This window comes from Nyctereutes procyonoides, unplaced genomic scaffold (assembly GCF_905146905.1).
Source record: "Nyctereutes procyonoides isolate TBG_1078 unplaced genomic scaffold, NYPRO_anot_genome, whole genome shotgun sequence".
NCBI lineage: Eukaryota > Metazoa > Chordata > Mammalia > Carnivora > Canidae > Nyctereutes > Nyctereutes procyonoides.
Window position 1 is genome coordinate 1,429,536 of NW_026575024.1, and position 19,694 is coordinate 1,449,229.

The window sequence follows — 19,694 nt, forward strand, 5'->3', positions numbered from 1 at the left end:
GGGGCTGGCCAGGGGCGTCCCTGGGGTGGGCGGCCGTCACCAGGCTCTCAGGGTCCCCGCCGGCCGGGCCGGTCCCCCTGCACGCCCGCCTCCCGCATGCGTTCCCAGAGACAGGTGCCTGTCGTGATGTGGGGCACGGCTGGGCCCAGGGGCTGGTGGCGCAGGAGGCTCCGGGGCCACCCCGTGGCTCCCTCCAGGCCGGCTTCGTGGTCCGGCTGCTCCTGCAGCAGCAGAGGGAGCCGGGTGGGCGGCGGGGCCTCCGTGACCCATCACGGTGATGGGGAGCCTGGGTCCCACATCCCCGAAAACTGCATGGGCAAGGGCGGGGGGGGGCAGCCCTCTAAAGGGGAGTCAGAAACGGTCCCCCAAGGTCGGGGATGAAGAGGGCCATCGGGGGGTGGGGGCGCTCGTTCTCGCAGAGAGGGCGGGTGTGGCAAAGCCTGGAGGGTCCGTCCGTGTGGGGTGGCCACGTTCAGACCTGCCGGGCTCTGGGGCTCCTGCCTGTACCCCGCCATGCCCTCCTGGGGCGGCTCCTCCCTCGACCAGGGGCCTCACTCTATTTTCAACAAAACCCTGTGGGGTCAGCGGGCAGCCCATGGGGGTGCAGCGATGTTCAAGAGCCTTCCCGGGGCCCTGCACCCTCACCCCCCGCCCGGTTCCTGCAGCCTCCAAGAGGGACTGCTTGGAGCGGTTCGGGCCACAGACGCTGGAGCGCATCACGCGGGACGACCACGTCATCTGCTCCACCGAGTACTCCCGGATCGTGCCCCTGGAGAACGGCGAGGTGGGCCCCAGAGCGGCACAGGGGCGGGGGGCGGGTGTGCTAGTGCGGCGCTGGCTGCTCCCTGGCCTGACCCTCCGGCCCGACCCTCTGGCCCGCGCAGATCGTGGTGTCCCTGGTGAACGGGCGCCCAGGGGCCATGAACTTCTCCTACTCGCCGCTGCTACGAGACTTCACCAAAGCCACCAACATCCGCCTGCGCTTCCTGCGCACCAACACGCTGCTGGGCCACCTCATGGGCAAGGCGCTACGGGACCCCACCGTCACCCGGCGGGTGAGCCACCGGCCAGTGGGCGCGGGGAGGCGGGCTGGGCTGGGGGGGACGCGGCGCTCACCGGCCGCGGGTGCAGTACTATTACAGCATCAAGGACATCAGCATCGGCGGCCGCTGTGTGTGCCACGGCCACGCGGACGTGTGCGACGCCCAGGACCCCGCAGACCCCTTCCGGTGAGGCCCCGCCCCCTGCCTGTCCTCATCCCCTTCCCAGCTCTGGGCCGCCCTGGGCTGGCCCCCAGCCGGCTGCCTCTCCTGTCCTGGCGAAGCCAGGACCCTGGGCGGGGGAGTCGAGGACCTAACTGGCTTGCCTACCCCTTCTGGAGGGTTCTAGGAGCTTCCCTTGGTGCTCCGCACGTTTACTCTGCGGCGTCGGGGAGCGGACGCATCTTTTGTTGCTCAGGACTTTGACTCTGAGAGTGTGTGTCGTGAACTCAGGCCCTTTCCGGGCCATCAGCTCTGCCTGTTGGCTCCCCCTTGTACCTCTTTTCTTCCGGAATCCCGTTCCGTGGACAGGACCTTCCTGCGGTTTCCTGTGCCCCCCGAGCTGCTCCTGCGTCCCCCTCCCCATCTCCTGAGCTGCCTCGGGACCGGCACTCCGGTCACAGACCCTCCAGCTCAGCGTAGCCCGACTGCTGCCTTTAATTCCAGTGATTTTATCTTCGTTTATTCAAGTTCCCATTGGTTCCTTGGCCACACCTCCCTATATTTTAGAGCATCACGTTTTTGAGGTTTTAGACGCCTTAAACGTTCTTATTTTACGGTTTCTACTACTTGCTCCCAAGCTCCAGGGTTGAGTCCTGCTGACCGTCGTGTTGGAGGGCCTGGCCGCCCGTGGCCCCACTGCTTTAGCCGCCCCTCGTCTGAGGCCTGGCTGGGGATGGTCACTCGCAGGGGCCTCTGCCACTCACTGTAGGGTCCCGCAGCCTGGCCCCGCTCGGGGTATTTCTTGTGCCCTGACTACGCGGACAGCGGAGCCAGACACGGCGGCGGCCCAGTGGCACAGGCTGAGCTGGGGTGAAGACGGGCCTGCTCCCAGGGCCGCCGCCCCTGCCTCCTCTGCCCCAGGGGCCTTCGAGGCACCACTTGCGGGGCAGCAGCATGGACTCCCAAGGCCCCGCAGACCCTGTGGGGGGACGGGGCTCGAGCCGTGTGCTCTGGGGCCTGGGTCTCCACGGGCTGGCTTCGGGGCCCGGCTCAGGGCACGCCCAGCGCCATAGCTGGGTGCTGGCCCGGGGTGCTTGTGGAGGCGTGCGGCGGGCGGGGGGTCCCAGCGGTAGGCGGCTGCAGCCTTGGTCCTCAGCCGCGGCCCGCTGGCCCCCAACCCCGAGCCGGCCGCAGCCGCTCTCCAGGACGGCAGGCAGGATCCGGGCCCTCCAACTGGCGTCTGCCCCACTGCAAGGGGAAGCAGTTCCTGGCCCCTGGCCCCTGGCCCCTGGGCACTGGGGAGGCGCCCTGGACACCCGGGGGCGTCTGGCTGGGCTTGTGCTGCTGCGTGAGCCGGCCCTTGGAGCTGGCCCAGGGAGCCGGGGCGAGGAGGGATCCGCTCCAGCTCGGGGACCCGGGGCTGCAGGCTGACCACCCAGGGCCCCCGCCCGGCCCTGCCCTGCCCGCCGGCACGCGTCCCGTCCCCTCCCCCAGCCCCGGGGAGGCCGTGCGTGGCCCCTGGTGCCCCTCTGGGTCCACAGCGGAGCCCCTCCCGTCCCGTTGTCCCCACAGGCTTCAGTGTGCCTGTCAGCACAACACGTGTGGAGGCTCCTGTGACCGTTGCTGCCCCGGCTTCAACCAGCGGCCGTGGAAGCCGGCCACCACCGACAGTGCCAACGAGTGCCAGTGTGAGTGCCCGCACGCGTGCTCGCCCGGGCCCGCTCCAGCCACCTGGTGTTGCCGCACCCAGGGTCCCTGTGGTTCGTGAGTCGTGCCCCGGGTCCCGGCAAGGCGGGGTCCTGGGGGCCCGTGAACATCTGCCCCCCTTCTCTCCAGCCTGCAACTGCCATGGCCACGCCCACGACTGCTTCTATGACCCCGAGGTGGACCGGCGCAACGCCAGCCAGAACCAGGACAACGTGTACCAGGGCGGCGGCGTGTGCATCGACTGCCAGGTGGGGCGGGGGCTGGGGGGCGGGGGCAGGGCCCCAGGTGCAGGCCGCCGTCCCGCGCTCACCCGCCCTGTGCCCCCCAGCATCACACCACCGGCATCAACTGTGAACGCTGCCTGCCCGGCTTCTACCGGGCCCCGGACCACCCCCTCGACTCTCCCCACGCTTGCCGCCGTGAGTGGGGTTGGCCCCGGGTGGGCCACGGGGTGTCCCGAGGCTCCAGCTCCCCGTGCCCCAGGGGCCCTCGCGCAGCTCTGGGAGGCCCCGCCTGGCTCTTGCGCCCCTGCCCTGTCCCGGGGCCCTGGGCTCGGGGTCTCATGACTCCCCGGCCCCCGCCCAGGCTGCAACTGCGAGTCGGACTTCACGGACGGGACGTGCGAGGACCTGACCGGCCGCTGCTACTGCCGCCCCAACTTCACGGGGGAGCGTTGTGACGTCTGCGCCGAGGGCTTCACTGGCTTCCCGCACTGCTACCGTGAGGGCGTCAGCCTGGGGGGACCCGGGGGTGGGCCCGGGGGGGCCTTCGGGCCTGCTGACACGTGCTGTCTCCTCCCTCAGCGGTGCCCTCCTTCTCCCCCAACGACACCGGGGAGCAGGTGCTGCCGGCCGGACAGATCGTGAGTAAGTGTCCCCGAGGCCCCCGTCCTGCCCTGGGCTCCACTAGAGCAGTGGCCGGGAGGGGCCCCACGAAGGCCCCGCAGAGAGGGATTTGTTGCGGTTACTTTATTTTCGGTTTTAGTGTTTTTCTGCAAATTCCGCGTATCGGTGCTAGGAAACCTCCGAGAGGACGGGTAAGCATAGAGCGGAACAGAAAGGTGCCCGGAGTTGTGCCGCGTTCAAACGATGGCTCTCCCCGCAGCTGGGACCTTCCGTGTGCTGCACACGGTCCTTGGGCGAACGTGGTGGGTGTGTGCCGTGGGCACTGCTTTGTGCTTCCGCCCGCCGCGGTCCTGTAAACACGTCACCTCGTGGTCCGTGTCATCGCACAGATGCAGTATCTCATCAGTCACCCCCCAGTTGTTGGAAATTTAAGTTCTTTCCAACTTAAAAAAAACCGCTACAGTAAACATCCTTGCAGCTCAAACTTTCCATAAATTCTCAATAATTTCTGTAAAACAATTTCCTAGAAGGTTCTGAGTCACAAGATGTGCGTGTTTGGGGACATTTGTGGCCGTAGGTTGCCAAATCTCTCAAAAGAAAGAAATAGCGTGCGGCGTAGTGACGTCCGCGGCATCGGCAGGCGCGGATGTCGTCGCTGTGGGCACCGCCCGCGGACTGTTGGCTCGGCTGGCAGGATGCTCACCACCCCCCCCCCCGCCCTGTGTTTCTGGAACCGGGCTCGTGTTTCAGGGGACGTTGTGTCAGTCCGAGGGGCAGGCGGTGTCCCTTCCTAAGGGCGTAACGGTGCGTTCGACAGCTGGCGGTGTCCTGGTTAGACGGCATTTGACATTTGGCATCTTGAGTGTTTCTTTGACGCATCTGTAAGGTTGGATCTTCTTTCAAGTGTCTCTTGACCTTTCGGCTGTTTTCCTGGAGACCCGGTCATCGGGGTCTTTGCTCATGCGTCTGTCCACGCGCCCGCCTCTCCCGGCCCCATGTCTTTGGGGCTCTTCTCTTCCGTGCCAGCGTTTTAACCCTCTTGCGTGGTTCTATTCAGGGGGTGCTTGCCCCTGACTCCGTCATACAGAGTGGTGCGCCCCGAACTCAGTCTCCCCACTGCCGGCCTTCGACGGTCTCTTCTCTGCCTGTAATTGTCGGCTTTTCATCAGCGGCATCGATGGGGGTGGGCAGACTTGTTCCAGAAAGGGCCAGGTGGCGCCTGCTTGCTTCCCACGCTGAGGACCAGGCGTCCTGCCTTGGCTCTCGAGCTCTGCCGTCGCACTGTAGCTGCCGAGTGGCATCGACCACGTGGATGTGCACGGGCCTGGCCGTGTTCCGATAAAACTTTATTTACAAAACAGCCAGAGCAGGGGATCCCTGGGTGGCTCAGTGGTTTGGCGCCTGCCTTTGGCCCAGGGCGCGATCCTGGAGTCCGGGATGAGTCCCACGTCAGGCTCCCGGCATGGAGCCTGCTTCTCCCTCTGCCTGTGTCTCTGCCTCTCTCTCTCTCTCTCTGTCTATCATAAATAAATAAATAAATGAATAATGAATGATAATAAATAAATAAATAAATAAATCTTAAAAAAATAACAAAGCAGCCAGAGGAGCCCGGGACTGTGGTGTGCTGATGCCGGGCCTCAGTGCCGAGGGGCCCCGTCCCCCCCGCGGCCCAGGGTCAGCGCCCAGAACGGCCCACGGCCGCGCTGATCGTACCGGGACTTCTACGCTAACTGCACCCGTGTGTCTGCGTTGGTGACGGAGCCCGGTTGAAAGCCATCTCGGTGGGGTTCTTGGGTGCGTGCCGTCTTGTTTTGGTTTTGTGATTCACCTTGAAAATACTTGGAAAATGACCCGTACTTGGTCACACTCCACAGTGGTTTAAAAATCACAGGAATCACCCGTTTCTTTTTTCTTTTCTTTTTTAAAGATTTTATTTATTCATGAGAGACACAGAGAGGGAGGCAGAGACACAGGCAGAGGGAGAAGCAGGCTCCTTGCAGGGAGCCTGACATGGGATTCGATCCCGGGGTCATGCCCTGAGCCCAAGGCAGGCGCTCAACCCCTGAGCCCCCCGGGTGTCTCTGAATCACCCGTTTCTTAAAAGTTTGATAGAACTTAGAAGGGCGTCTGGCCCTGACACGTGTTCACTGGAGATCTTGGGTTACGGTTCTCGTCCCTTCCATGCTTGTTGTATCTGTTCGTTCCCTAGCTCGGCTCAGTCCGTTTCAGTCATTTTTATTTCCTAGCAGATTGTGTCCTTTGGATTCGAAATGCATTGGTGTGGGATCCCTGGGTGGCGCAGCGGTTTGGCGCCTGCCTTTGGCCCAGGGCGCGATCCTGGAGACCCGGGATTGAATCCCACGTCGGGCTCCCGGTGCATGGAGCCTGCTTCTCCCTCTGCCTGTGTCTCTGCCTCTCTCTCTCTCTCTCTGTGTGTGTGTAACTATCATAAACAAATAAAAAATTAAAAAAAAAATAAATACGAAGTGCATTGGTGTAACGTCACGCGCAGCATTCCATCGTGAGCTGTACGTTTCTCTTATCATCTGTTTTCGTTTCTTTCTTTCGTTTCCTCCCTTTATCAGACCTGTCGGAAGGTTGACGGGTTTATCGGTGTTTTCAAAATACGGCTTAAGAGTATTCCATCTACGAGAGCTGCTGGGGTTTTTCTCTTTTTCCTTTGGGGGAGAGATTTTACTTCTTAACATAGAAAATGTTGAACTAAAAAAAAAAAAAAGGAAGAAAAGAAAATGTTGAACTAAAACCTTTAGATCCATCTGCTTCTTTCTTAACGAGTCGAGGGGTGCTGGATACTCAGCATCGTGCCGGCTCCAGGTGCGCGACGTCGTGATTTGAGGATCGGGCATGCTGCAGAGCGGTCACCACGGCAGCCGGTTAACCCTTGTCACCACACAGTTACAGACTTACTTTTCCCTGTGATGAGAACTTTTGAGGCCTCTTAGCAACTTCCAGACCTGCCCCGGGCTGTGGCTGCGTCCAGGCGCCTCATGCGGTCACGGCCACGTGAACTACGTGTCTCACGCCTGCACGTCTGTGCCCCCGGGTCTCCACCGCCGGCCCCACAGCCACCAGCGGGTTCTCTGTTTCCGTGAGCTCGGTGTTTCGTGTCAGCGCTGGGTTCCCCACGCCAGTGAGGTCACGCGCGCTTGTCTCTTTCTGCTTCCCGCCGTTTCCTCACCGCTTTCCTGGCTTCCCGGGCCCAGTAGCTCCACTCTGTCTTCGTTGTTGACAAAACGGTGCAAAGTGTGGCTTGTCAACCAGGAAGGTGTCTGCAGACCGCGTGGCTGTCGTGACGGAGGGGGTGGCCTTGCACGCAGTGTGGGGGGTGCTGGGCGTCACCTGGCCCAGGGCGCGAGGAGCGGCATCCAGGCCGGGCCCGGGTTGCTGTGTGGCTGGGCCCCACTCCCGATGGCTGCGGCCCAGGCCGTGGAGCACTTCGGTCTCCCCTTTCCTTTCAGCCCACCCTGCCCAGAGGACGGTCCCTCGTCCCGGGAGGTTATGTGTCCTTTCTTGCCCTGTCTGATGGCTCTGCATCGCGGTCAGATCCGCTAGCCTGCAGTTTCTGCTCTTTCTCTTTGGAATTGGAGATTTTCTTCACTTTTCACTTAGAACGTGACCCCTTCGAGAATGTTCCATGGCCGTACAAAGGGACCACATGTGCTGTGCGGGGCGCAGGTCCCCGTATACGTCCACATGTGTTCAATATGCCCTTTAAATCCACGCCATCTCTGCTCTGTCCTCATCGGCCTCTGAGGGCAGTACCTTCAGCCTTTCTGTCCAGGGCAATGGTTTTGCCAGAACCTTCCAGCTGAGCAGTTTGGCCCTATGCACCTGGTGACCCTGTGGTCCTGCTCTGAGTGCATGGGGCTTCCTGCAGCTCCGGGGGGCCAGGCCCCCTTCCCTGCAGCGGCTCCCTGTCATCCTGCCGATGCTTGTGGCTTTGGGTTCTCTGGAATGTTCTGGGGTCTCCACGCTCTGCTCACCGTCTCTGCGCCGTGCTGTCCCTTCACGAAGCTCTCCGTGGCCCGTCTGGGTCCGTGGTTCAGGGAGCATCTTTTCAAGAGGACGTGAGTTGATTTTCCTTCAAGAGCCAAATTGAGGCCTCTGGTTCTGCCTCGTGAGAGTAGCCGGGGCGCGGGCAGGGCCGTGGCCGTCAGGCAGGGCTTGCTCCTGCTCTTTCTGTGTCATCGCTCCTCCTGCGCAGGTGTTTGCCGCCCGCGTTCTGCTGGGCAACAGGATGTGTTCCGGGGTGGGGTGATTTGTGCTTCCTTCCCGGAGGGTTTGCGAGTTCTGTTTCTCTCTGCCGGTCGGGCCCGGGGTCGCCCTTACGTTTGTGACAAACATCAAACCATCATTTTCTATAAATAACAGCATCCATGACCTCTTTTTGTGCATCAGTTAAGGCGATCAGCACGTTTTTTTTCTCCTCTTTTCTTTTTTTTTTTAATTTTTTAATTTAATTTTATTTATTTATGATAGGCACACAGTGAGAGAGAGAGAGAGAGAGGCAGAGACACAGGCAGAGGGAGAAGCAGGCTCCATGCACCGGGAGCCCGATGTGGGACTCGATCCCGGGTCTCCAGGACCGCGCCCTGGGCCAAAGGCAGGCGCCAAACCGCTGCACCATCCAGGGATCCCTTTTCTCCTCTTTTCTAACCGCACAATTACTTATAAAGATGACAGCTCTTTTGCCTCGTTATAGTTTTGTTTTTACATCTTGTCTGGTTGTATCGACGCCTGCAGTTGACTTCGTAGCTACATTATAAACAACTAATTGCGTGTCCTCCGAGCGCCCTGGCTCATTGCAGGCGCTTTTCCAGAGGCTTCGGCTCTGCCTTCTGGCCATTTTGGTCGTTTAGTTGTGTGAGTGCAGCACAGTCGTGTGAGGAGACGAGTTTGAGGTGGGCAGTGTCCTGCGGGGAGGCCTGGGGTCTGCAGGCCCCTGAGGCCCCCCTCCCCTCCTCTCCCCCCAGACTGTGACTGCAGCGCCGCCGGGACCCAGGGCAACGCCTGCCGCCAGGACCCGCGGCTGGGACGCTGCGTGTGCAAACCCGGCTTCCAGGGCACCCACTGCGAGCTCTGCGCCCCGGGCTTCTACGGCCCCGGCTGCCAGCGTGAGTGCGGCCCCACTGCCCTCGCGTGGACCCTGGGGGCCCATCCCCTCCCCAACTGACACCACGTTCCCTCCCTGCAGCGTGCCAGTGTTCCAGCCCCGGAGTGGCGGACGGGGACTGTGACCGGGACTCGGGCCGGTGCACCTGCCGGGAGGGCTTCGAGGGCGCCGCGTGTGACCGCTGTGCACCGGGCTACTTCCACTTCCCTCTCTGCCAGCGTGAGCGGGGCCTCCCCTGCGGGCGTGGGTGGGCGTGGGGCTCGGGGCACGGCCTGCCTGGCTCAGGCGGCCCCCGTGTGCTGCTTCGCTCCCCAGTGTGTGGCTGCAGCCCTGCGGGGACCCTGCCCGAGGGCTGTGACGAGGCTGGCCGCTGCCCCTGCCGGCCGGAGTTCGACGGCCCTCACTGTGACCGCTGCCGCCCGGGCCACCACGGCTACCCCGACTGTCGCGGTGAGCGGAGGTCCGGGGCGGGGCCCGGGTGGAGCCGGAGGGCCACCCACGAATGCCCAGGGCCTGACCCCGTGTCGCCTGCAGCCTGCACCTGCGACCCACGGGGTGCCCTGGACCAGCTGTGTGGGGCAGGCGGGACGTGCCACTGCCGCGCTGGCTACACGGGTGCCGCCTGCCAGGAGTGCAGCCCCGGCTTCCACGGCTTCCCCGACTGCACCCGTGAGTGTGGCTGCAGGGGACGCAGGGCACGGAGGGCGGGCACGTCCCTCCCGCATGCCCACACCCTGCCTTCCTCACCCAGCCTGCCGCTGCTCCGCCGAGGGGTCCCTGCACGCATCCTGTGACCCCCGCAGCGGGCAGTGCAGCTGCCGGCCCGGTGTGACGGGGCTGCGATGTGACACGTGTGTGCCTGGCGCCTACAACTTCCCCTACTGCGAAGGTGAGCCTAGAGCATTGTGTGTGGCACGTGCCGCGTGTGGCCTCCCTGCGCTGTCGCCCTCGTGCCCACGACCGCCCACGTACCGTGTGTGCATGCGTGCTCTCACGTGATCCGGGGCGGGTGGGTAGGGCTGCCTGTGGTCCGAGCTTTGTGCAAGCGTGCCCTCACAGAGCTGCCCGTGCACAGCACGCATGCACACGTGTGTCCGTGCCAGCGGCCCTGGGGTGTGTTCTAACCGCTGTCTGTGGCCGTGGGGGGCGTGGGCCCTTCTGGGACCAGAGCCAGCAGGCACGCGCACGTTTTCAGGCCTGCTCACCTGGGTGGGAGGCATGGGTGCAGCTCCCACGCAGCCTCGGGTCCCGGCCACCCTCGGAGTCAGTGACCGACAGGTGACGGTGGGCCGGGTCTCTCCACAGCTGGCTCCTGCCACCCTGCCGGCCTGGCCCCGGCTGGCCACCGCCTTCCCGAGGTAGGTCCCAGGCCGCCCTCGGCGGGGCCAGCCCATCGCTGGTGGGGAGACCGTCACTGTGATCACGTGCTCCGTCGCTTTGGCATCCTCGGGGCCCGTTTGTCCCCTGGCTGGTCCTCTGTCCCTGATGCGGGGACAGGCCAGAGATGGGGCCGGGTCGGGGCTGGGGGGCTGCGGGTTGTGGGTAAGAGGGCAGGGCCCGCCCGGACCCTCCGTCTCACCTCCTCCCAGGCGCAGGTGCCCTGTACGTGCCGGGCCCACGTGGAGGGGCCGAGCTGCGATCGTTGTAAACCCGGGTTCTGGGGGCTGAGTCCCGAGAACCCCGAGGGCTGCACCCGTGAGTCAGTGGGTTCGGGGTGTGCGGGGGCTGGGCAGACGCTGGGGGAGGGCCGCGCAGGGCGGTGAGGGCTGGCCCTTCGGAGTCCAGGCCCGCTCTCCTCTCCGCCAGGCTGCAACTGTGATCCTCGGGGCACGCTGGGCGGACTTACCGAGTGCCAGCCGGTGAGTCTGAGGGCCGAGCTGCCCAGGGGCCGTGGGGCGGGCATGTCCAGACCCCCTCACGGCTGGGTCTCACCTTGCCCCTCGGCCGCAGGGCGACGGCCAGTGCTCTTGCAAGCCTCACGTGTGCGGCCAGACCTGCGCGGCCTGCCGGGACGGCTTCTTCGGGCTGGACCGGGCTGACTACTTCGGCTGCCACAGTGAGCGCCCCCTCAGCCCTCAGCCTGCATTCGGGGGGGCAAGGGAGGGACATGTGGGGCTGCTCCGGGGTGCTCCGGCTGGGAGGGAGGGAGGGACAGGGGGCTGCAGTGCTGCGCCCCTGGCACACATCCCTAGCCGGTCCCGGTGCCCCGTTACTGTCCAAGCCGCGGGCCGCCCCTGGGGGTCAGTGCGAGCTGGCTTCTCGCGCCTGTGGCCTCCACAGCTGGCGGCCGGGCGGGGCCCAGGCAGCCCTGACCTTGCTCCCTCCCGCTGCAGGCTGCCGGTGCGACGTTGGCGGTGCGCTGGGCCAGGGCTGCGACCCGAGGACCGGCGCCTGCCGGTGCCGCCCCAACACCCAGGGCCTCACCTGCAGCGAGTGGGTGCCCCCCCTGCGCGGCCCCGGGGGGCAGGGGGCTGGCGAGGCAGCGGACCCCGAGGCCTGCCTCTGACCTCCCTGCCGTGGCCAGGCCGGCGCGAGACCACTACCTGCCTGACCTGCACGACATGCGTCTGGAGCTGGAGGAGGCGACCACGCCCCAGGGCCACACCGTGCGCTTCGGCTTCAACCCCCTGGAGTTCGAGAGCTTCAGCTGGAGGGGCTACGCGCAGATGACGCCCATCCAGGTGGGCGAGGGGCCGCGCCTCCCCGACGGGGGCTGCGGGTTCCCCCTGGTTGGTGGGGAGGAGAGGGGCCCTTGGGGCCAGGGCACCGGCCACCCCGATTCTCCATGCCCCCCCTACAGCCCCGGATCGTGGCAAAGCTGAACGTGACCTCCCCTGACCTCTTCCGGCTGGTCTTCCGCTATGTCAACCGGGGGCCCGTGAGTGTGAGTGGGCGAGTGTCGGTGCAAGAGGAGGGCAAGTTTGCCACGTGTACCAACTGTGAGTACCTGGGGGGCTCCCAGCTCCCCCACTGCCCGCGCCAGCCTGCCCCAGCCCTGCCCCAGCTGCTCCTGGCCCACTCCTTCCCCTTTGCCCCCTTCCCCTTTGCCCCCCTCCCTCCACCCCACCTGGGGCCCCAGCGGGGGTGGGAGCCAGCCTGTGCCCTGGCCCTGGGGGCGCTGCAGCCTGGCGTGGCCCATGGGCTGAGTCTAGGATCTCCTGGTCCGCATCCCCAGGCACAGAGCAGAGCCAGCTCGTCACCTTCCCGCCCAGCACGGAGCCTGCCTTTGTCACCGTGCCCCAGAGGGGCTTTGGGGAGCCCTTCGTGCTGAACCCTGGCACCTGGGCTCTGGTCGTGGAGGCCGAAGGGGTTCTCCTGGTGAGGCGGGGGCTGAGCGGGCTGGAATGGGGCCCGGGGAGGGGGCCGGAGTACCCACCTCTCGCCCTGCCCGCCAGGACTACGTGGTGCTGCTGCCCAGCACGTACTACGAGGCAGCCATCCTGCAGCTGCGTGTGGCTGAGGCCTGCACGTTCCGGCCTGCCGCCCAGCGCTCCGGGAACAAGTGAGGGCCCGCCTGGCGGGGTGGGGGGCCGGGCCTCCTTGTGCTCAGGCTGCCCGCCCCTGCTGACCGCCGTTGTGTCCCCCCAGCTGCCTCCTCTACACCCACCTGCCCCTGGATGGCTTCCCCTCAGCGGCAGGACCCGAGGCCTTGTGTCGTCACGACAACAGCCTACCCCGGCCTTGCCCCACGGAGCAGCTCAGCCCCTCACATCCGCCACTGGCCGCCTGCCTGGGCAGTGATGTGCGTGTCCCTGGGACCCCATGGAGGGGCGGGGGGTGGTCAGGACCTGGGAGGGCGTGCCCTTGTCTGGGGGGTGCGGTCTGGTCCGTGGTGCAGTGACAGGACACAAGTTTGACCTGGGGCATCAGGACACCTTTGGGGCCAACTGTAGATGGGGTATCAGTGACCCCCACCTCTGGCTTATCATGAGGAGGCAGCAGGTATTTGTTACCTCTGAGACCCAGGCTGGGCTCTGGGCAGCAGGCCCTCACCAGTGCTGAGGCCGGCGGGCCTTGGGGAGGCAGGGGGAGGTGGGAGAGAGCAGAGGCTGGAAGGCCAGGTGGCCACGGGTTGTCCTGGAGGGCTGCCCCAGGCAGCGAGGACAACAGGTGCACAGACTCTGGGGTCAGAGGGCGGAGGCTGTGGGAGCAGAGGGTGGGGAGGGCTGTGTGCAGCAGTGTCCAGGGAGGACGCGGAGGCTCGTTCTCCACGTGGGGCCTGGGGTGGGGCCTCTGATCACTTTGTCCCCCCAGGTGGACGTCCAGCTCCAGGTGGCAGTGCCACAGCCAGGCCGCTACGCCCTGGTGGTGGAGTATGCCAATGAGGACGCCCCCCAGGAGGTGGGCACAGCCGTGCACACGCCCCAGCGGGCCCCCCAGCAGGGAACACTCACTTTCCACCACTGCCCTTACAGGTGCGCAGGGAGGGGAGAGGATTCAGGTCTGGGGGAGCCGTGTAGGAGGGCTTGGGCCCCAGGCCCCCCACCCCACCCCCTGCTGACTGCCGCTGCCCCTCCCGCAGCGCCCTGTGCCGGGCCACAGCCCTGGACGCCCAGCACCACCTGGCGGTCTTCCACCTGGACACGGAGGCCAGCGTCCGGCTCACGGCCGAGCAGGCCCGCTTCTTCCTGGTAAGGCCCTGACCCCTCCCCTGCACAGGCCCCAGGGCCCCCCTGTGGCTTCAGGCCTTTCAAAAGACACTAAGCAGCATCAAAGTAGGGGAGTGCTGAGCCCAGGGGGCCATCACCAGCACCACCGACCGTGGGCACCCAGTCACGTTTCTTCTGGAATCTTCAGGATTTGGGTATTTTTTCCCCTTGGCCACAAATATATGCTTGTCTAGAGAGCATTCCTGCGGCCACACGGGGAGGGGGGCGTGTGATGGGTTGGAGCTGGAAGGGAGACACCTCCTCGGTGCTCTGAGGACTGAGTCACGGTGACGCGGGCCTCTGCACACCCGTCTGTGACCACGAAGCCCCGCGCGGTGTTAACCGTCGCTCTGACGCCCAGAACCGAGTGGGTGTCAGCTGGACACAGGAGCCGTCGGAGCGTTGCCCTCTTACCGTGTTTCCTTGGTTCTGGTCCTTAGAAAACGTATCAGTCGTGCACATGTTCTAGTAAGTGCGTCAAGTGTTGACGAGAGACTTGCAGAGGGGAGGACCCCGTGGCCGCCCGCCGCGCTGGCTCAGCCCGCGGTGCTCAAGGGCACGGACCACGTCCCTTCGGCCCGACCTGCTGGCGGCGGGGCACGTGCAGTCCATGCTCCCCTCGGCCCCGTGGCGGGGAGCTAGGTCATTGCAAGGTGTCCACAGAGCCGCGTCCCGGGCATGCCCGGCATGTGCCCCAGCACCCAGCACCCAGGCCGGGAAGCCGCAGGCCCCGCCCCAGACACCCCGCAGCCCTGGTGGCCGCCCCCCGGCTCTGACAGCCACCTCATCCACCTGTCCCGGGGTGCGTAACCCAAATCACAGTAGACGCGGGTCAGAGATGGGTCCCCGGTGTCACCGCGGCCACACGGCGTCCAGGCCTCTGCTGTGGGGCACGTGCAGACGGCTTCCGGGCCTCACGTTTGGCTGTTTGCCGCACCCAGACCTGCCTGGTGCTGGACGGCACGGGCCCGAGGGCTGCTCAGCTGAGTGCTCGTCTGCACAGGGTCCCTGTCACCGGAGCTGAGGGGGAGGCCAGTGGCCCACGTGCAGCCGAATCACCGCAGGGGGCGACAGGCTGGGGCCCGCGAGGAGAGCCGAGTGGTGCTCCTGGCCTGGAAACCGCGGAGCAGGGCTGGGGCTCGTGCAGCCGGCGGGGCCAGGGGGCGGGGGGCAGGGACTTGGGGCACAGACGGGCCGCCGTGGGACTAGAGGCTGGGCGGCCCCGCGTGCATGTCCTCGTCACGCCCTGTCCTCCGTCCGCAGCACAGCGTCACCTTGGTGCCCGTGGAGACGTTCAGCATGGAGTTCGTGCAGCCCCGGGTCCACTGTGTCAGCGCTCACGGCACCTTCAGCCCCAGCAGGTGGGGGGCCAGGAGGGGCTGGGGGGGGGTGGCGGGGGGGGCGGCTCGCAGGACTCACCTCCTTGCTCGTCCCCAGCGCCTCCTGCCTGCTGTCTCGCTTCCCGAAGCCGCCCCGGCCCATCATCCTCAGGGACTGCCAGGTGCTGCCGCTGCCACCCGGCCTCCCGCTGACCCACTCGCAGGACCTGACGCCCGGCGCACCCCCGGCGGGGCCCCAGCCTCGGCCCCCCACGGCCGTGGACCCCGAGGCGGAGCCCACGCTGCTGCGCCACCCCCAGGTGAGGGCCCGGCCGGGAGGGTCGCCGCGTGCGCTCCACCCTGGCCGTGGGCCCAGCCCTGTGCCTGCTGACCGGAGCGCCCCCCGCAGGGCACTGTGGTCCTCGCCACGCACGTGCCGGCCCTGGGCCGCTACGCCTTCCTGCTGCACGGCTACCAGCCGGACCACCCCACCTTCCCCGTGGAGGTCCTCGTCAGCGGCGGCCGAGTCTGGCAGGGTGAGTGGCCGTGGGGCGCGGTGCGGGCAGGCCCCAGCCGGGGGCCTGCTGGGGTGTCCTCAGCCCCACGGTGTGGTCGTCACGAGACGTGGATGGATCCGTCCTAGAGGCCAGTTCCCAAATGGGGTGCCCGGGGCCCAGTGCGGACGGCAGCCCCAGCCTCCCGGCCCCGTCCCAGCTCCCACTCGATTCCCTCATGTGAGCCACGGCTCACCCTGTCGTGTGACGTTGACGGTCCTTGTGATCTCGCGTGTGTTGTTTTCGCTGGGCCGAGCTCAGGGACCTGCACCTAGCGGGCCTCTGCGTGGCCTCAGGCGGGTCACGTGTGCGTGTCGTGACACACATGCACCGTCCTCGGCGGGCATGGCACCATGACTCCAGGAGCGCCCCTGGGATGAGGCCGTGGGCCAGAGCTGGTCGTGGGGTGCGGGGGGGCACACGGACCTGCCTTTCCTTCCCCTCCAGGCCATGCCAACGCCAGCTTCTGCCCACACGGCTACGGCTGCCGCACCCTGGTGGTCTGTGAAGGCCAGACGGTGCTGGACGTGACCGACAGCGAGCTCACCGTGACCCTGCGTGTGCCCGAGGGCCGGTGGCTCTGGTTGGTGAGTCCAAGGCTGCCGTGTCGCAGGTCAGGTGGGGCTAGCATCTCTGGGTGCGGACGTCCTGAACCTGTTTGGGGGCACTGGCCTCTCAGGCGGGGTGCGTCCTCCGTCTGCCTTGGCCCAGCCGCACGCGAGGTGCCAGGGAGCAGCAGCCCCCCGGCCTCCAGGCCATAGTGTGAGGCTACGGTGCTGGGCGAGGATCTTCAGAGCCGAGATGCGTCCGCCAGCCCCCTGGGGCCCTGCTGGTCGGGGCGGCCTTCCTGGAGATGGAGGCCTGGACGGGAGGGGCATGGGGGGCCGGGTGCTTCCCCTTGGCGGGCCTCCCACGGCCCCCAGGGCTCCATCAGGCCACGGAAGCCGACCTCCTCCCGCCCCTGCCAGCCTTGCTGGGGCCCAGGGCTGGCCTGTGATGCTGCCGCTACCACCTCAGTTGCCCTGCTGGCCTCTGGCCAGTCACAGAGACCCCCGGTGACCCGCTGGCAGGCGCTGGTACCCTTCCCCAGCCCGGGTGCTCTCCGGGTCTGCGGGAAGGTGACAGAGCCCCGATCCCCAGGAGTATGTGTTGGTGGTCCCCGAGGAGGCCTATAGCTCCAGCTATCTCCGAGAGGAGCCCCTGGACAAATCCTATGACTTCATCAGCCAGTGTGCCACCCATGGGTACCACATCAGGTGGGCTGGGCTGGGGGCCAGGGCTGGGCTTGGGAGGGTCAGGGTGGGGGACTGGGGTTGGGGGGCAGAGGGGGGCTGCTCGGGGAGCAGGGCCGGGGCCTCGGAAGACAGGGCCGGGGGCTGGGGGGCAAGGCGGGGCCTGGGGTTAGGGCTGGGGGCTCAGGGGCAGTGCTGGGGCTCTGGGGGCAGGGTGGGGGGCTCAGGGGGAGGGTGGGGGCTTGGGGGACAGGGGAGGGGCTGGGGGGACCAGGGGTTTGGGGGCAGGGGCTTGGTGTGGGGGCAGGGCCAGGCCCCGGGGGTGGGGCTGGGGTGGGGCTGGGAGCCAGGGCAGGGGGGAGGCGTTGGGTAGGGAGGGGCGGGCGAGGGCTCTGGGCCTCACCACCAGCTTCTCGCCACAGCCCCTTCAGCTCGTCCCAGTTCTGTCGCGACGCTGCCTCTTCCCTGTCTCTCTACTATAACAACGGGGCTCGGCCTTGTGGCTGCCACGAGATGGGCGCCACGGGACCCACGTGCGAGCCCTTTGGGGGCCAGTGTCCCTGCCGAGCCCACGTCATCGGCCGGGACTGCTCCCGCTGTGCCACCGGCTACTGGGGCTTCCCCAGCTGCAGGCGTGAGTACTGCAGCCCGGAGCGCCAGCCAGGGGTGGGCTCTAACCCGAAGGGGCTTCCCGGCGGAGGGACACGTGGCTACAGGGGCGGAGGACGTTCTGGAGCCTCGGGCAGCTTGTGGCCTGGGCCCTGCCCTCTGTCGGACGGGTTCCAGGGACCGGGCGGCAGTTCCAGGCAACTGGCCCCCCACGTCGGGATCTGCCTGAGGCGTGGGGCCCGGAGCTGGGTGACACGGGCCGGGGTGGCGGGGGCTCACCACGCGTGCGTTCCCCACAGCCTGTGAGTGCCGAGGCCGTCTGTGCGACGAGCTCACGGGCCGCTGTGTGTGCCCGCCACGCACCATCCCGCCCGACTGCGTCGTGTGCCAGCCCCAGACCTTCGGCTGCCACCCCCTGGTGGGCTGTGAGGAGTGTAACTGCTCGGGGCCCGGTGTCCAGGAGCTCACGGACCCCACCTGTGACGTGGACAGTGGCCAGTGCAAGTGAGCAGGGCGGGAGGGCTGTCTCGGGTCCGGGTGGCGTTGCCACGGAGCACACTCCCTCCGGCTCCGAGGGGGAGGGGTTCGCCTTGGGGGGTCGCCGCCCGCTGGGGCTGCTGCGGTCTCAGTTCAGCAGGAGAGGTGGGGTCGGGGGAGGCTCAGCCAGCCTCTGAACCCCTCGGCAGGTGCAGACCCAACGTGGCCGGACGCCGCTGTGACACGTGTGCCCCCGGCTTCCACGGCTACCCCAGCTGCCGGCCCTGCGACTGCCACGAAGCTGGCTCCATGCCCAGCATGTGCGACCCCCTCACGGGCCAGTGCCACTGCAAGGTGCGGGGACAAGTGGGGCCTGGGTGGGGGTATCAGCCACCCCCTCCCCGCGCTGCCAGCTGAACCCCCCGGGGCTTTCTGGGCGCTTTAGGGAGAGTCAGCCCACGGGCAAGGGGGTGACAACGAGCCAGGGTGGGTTGGGCACTGCTGCACAAGGCCGACTGAGCCCCCCCCGCCCCCAGGAGAACGTGCAGGGCCCGCGGTGTGACCAGTGCCGCCTCGGGACCTTCTCCCTCGATGCCGCCAACCCGAAAGGCTGTACCCGCTGCTTCTGCTTCGGGGCCACGGAGCGCTGCCGGAGCTCGGCCCTCGCCCGTCGGGAGGTGTGCGGCCAGCGGGACTCGGGGAGGGGACGCGTACTACCCTGCCCCACGGCGTGTCCCGGTGTGGGACGGGGCCCCGGGCCGCGGGACGGTGCTCAGCTCCGGGTCCCTCCCGTGCGCCCGCAGCTGGTGGACATGGAGGGCTGGACGCTGCTCAGCAGTGACCGGCAGGTGGTTCCCCACGAGCTGCGCGCGGAGGCAGAACTGCTCTACGCTGACTTGCGGCGCGGGTTCGAGGCCTTCCCTGAGCTGTACTGGCAGGCCCCACCCTCCTACCTGGGGGACAGGGTGAGCGGGCCTGGTGGCCCTGGGGAAGGCGCCGTGAGGGTGTCCGGGCCGCCCTGGAGGGGGGAGGACGGCAGTGGGGCCGCCCGTGTCCAGGGAGGGATGGGCCTTCCGTGAGGGTGCCGGGGCCTAGCCCCAGGGGTGCCCAGGACCATGCTGTCAACTCTGGGCGTGTGGTCGGGGTCCGGCCAGGTCCCATCCCTCTGCCCCACCTCCAGGTGTCATCCTATGGCGGAACCCTCCGCTATGAGCTGCACTCGGAGACCCAGCGCGGAGATGTGTTCATCCCCAGGGAAAGCAGGCCGGACGTGGTGCTGCAGGTGACCGACGGGGTGGACGTGGCTGGCTGGGTGGGTGGGCACAGTGGGCAGAAGCGGGTCGGCCCAGGTGCAGCCCTCACCTGCCCCCGCACCTCCCAGGGCAACCAGATGAGCATCACGTTCCTGGAGCCGGTGTACCCGGCGCCCGGCCACGTTCACCGGGGACAGCTGCAGCTGGTGGAGGTGAGTGCAGCCGGTCCGGGCGCCCAGGTCCCTCCCTCGACCCCGGGGGAGGCCCAGGGGCCCCCAGGACAGGAGACGGGCCCGGGCACGGGTGCAGGCTCCTCCCGTCCCACCGCCCGCTGCCCGGGGCCCGGCGCTCCCTCCGGCTCGGGTTCTTCTGGCTCCTGCTCTTCTCCCCCCTTGGGGAGGTTGTGCGTCGTTCCTGCCGCCTCCCGCGCCCGCCTTGGGAGCAGCGGCTCCTCCCGCGCAGGGACTTAGGTGTCTCGGTGACTGGAAGTTGAGGTGTTTACTGTGCTCCGATTTATCAATTTTCCTGCGTCGTTGGGGTTTTTGCGTCTTATTTAAGGAAGGGCTCGTCTCTCTGAGATCAGAAGTACCCGCGTCTGGAGCTGGCGTTTGCACAGGGTGGGCGGCCGGGCGGCTCCCCCCGCGGGGCGGGCTGGTTTGGCTGCCTGCCGAGCCGCCGTGCCCGTGGTCTGGGTGTGTGGTCGGGGTCCCACT

General features: G+C 66.8%; 1 protein-coding gene across 1 annotated transcript in view; it reads left to right on the forward strand.

The window, feature by feature from the left end:
• The window catches only part of LAMA5 (laminin subunit alpha 5), a 46,462-nt gene that overhangs the window by 13,633 nt on the left and 13,135 nt on the right, over positions 1-19,694 (forward strand). The window contains exons 4-40 of the mRNA XM_055304591.1: positions 666-784; positions 885-1,055; positions 1,132-1,229; positions 2,775-2,890; positions 3,039-3,157; positions 3,238-3,328; positions 3,495-3,629; positions 3,713-3,775; positions 8,749-8,889; positions 8,970-9,107; positions 9,204-9,338; positions 9,423-9,557; positions 9,640-9,777; positions 10,194-10,246; positions 10,478-10,583; positions 10,695-10,747; positions 10,839-10,944; positions 11,222-11,321; positions 11,413-11,569; positions 11,689-11,827; positions 12,064-12,206; positions 12,284-12,390; positions 12,477-12,630; positions 13,143-13,303; positions 13,411-13,519; positions 14,801-14,898; positions 14,975-15,176; positions 15,266-15,392; positions 15,858-15,997; positions 16,551-16,666; positions 17,065-17,276; positions 17,551-17,755; positions 17,938-18,082; positions 18,265-18,405; positions 18,532-18,693; positions 18,909-19,010; positions 19,110-19,193. Of these exons, the coding sequence (XP_055160566.1) occupies positions 666-784; positions 885-1,055; positions 1,132-1,229; positions 2,775-2,890; positions 3,039-3,157; positions 3,238-3,328; positions 3,495-3,629; positions 3,713-3,775; positions 8,749-8,889; positions 8,970-9,107; positions 9,204-9,338; positions 9,423-9,557; positions 9,640-9,777; positions 10,194-10,246; positions 10,478-10,583; positions 10,695-10,747; positions 10,839-10,944; positions 11,222-11,321; positions 11,413-11,569; positions 11,689-11,827; positions 12,064-12,206; positions 12,284-12,390; positions 12,477-12,630; positions 13,143-13,303; positions 13,411-13,519; positions 14,801-14,898; positions 14,975-15,176; positions 15,266-15,392; positions 15,858-15,997; positions 16,551-16,666; positions 17,065-17,276; positions 17,551-17,755; positions 17,938-18,082; positions 18,265-18,405; positions 18,532-18,693; positions 18,909-19,010; positions 19,110-19,193 (4,721 nt within the window). The remainder of the gene's footprint in view (positions 1-665; positions 785-884; positions 1,056-1,131; positions 1,230-2,774; positions 2,891-3,038; positions 3,158-3,237; positions 3,329-3,494; positions 3,630-3,712; positions 3,776-8,748; positions 8,890-8,969; positions 9,108-9,203; positions 9,339-9,422; positions 9,558-9,639; positions 9,778-10,193; positions 10,247-10,477; positions 10,584-10,694; positions 10,748-10,838; positions 10,945-11,221; positions 11,322-11,412; positions 11,570-11,688; positions 11,828-12,063; positions 12,207-12,283; positions 12,391-12,476; positions 12,631-13,142; positions 13,304-13,410; positions 13,520-14,800; positions 14,899-14,974; positions 15,177-15,265; positions 15,393-15,857; positions 15,998-16,550; positions 16,667-17,064; positions 17,277-17,550; positions 17,756-17,937; positions 18,083-18,264; positions 18,406-18,531; positions 18,694-18,908; positions 19,011-19,109; positions 19,194-19,694) is intronic.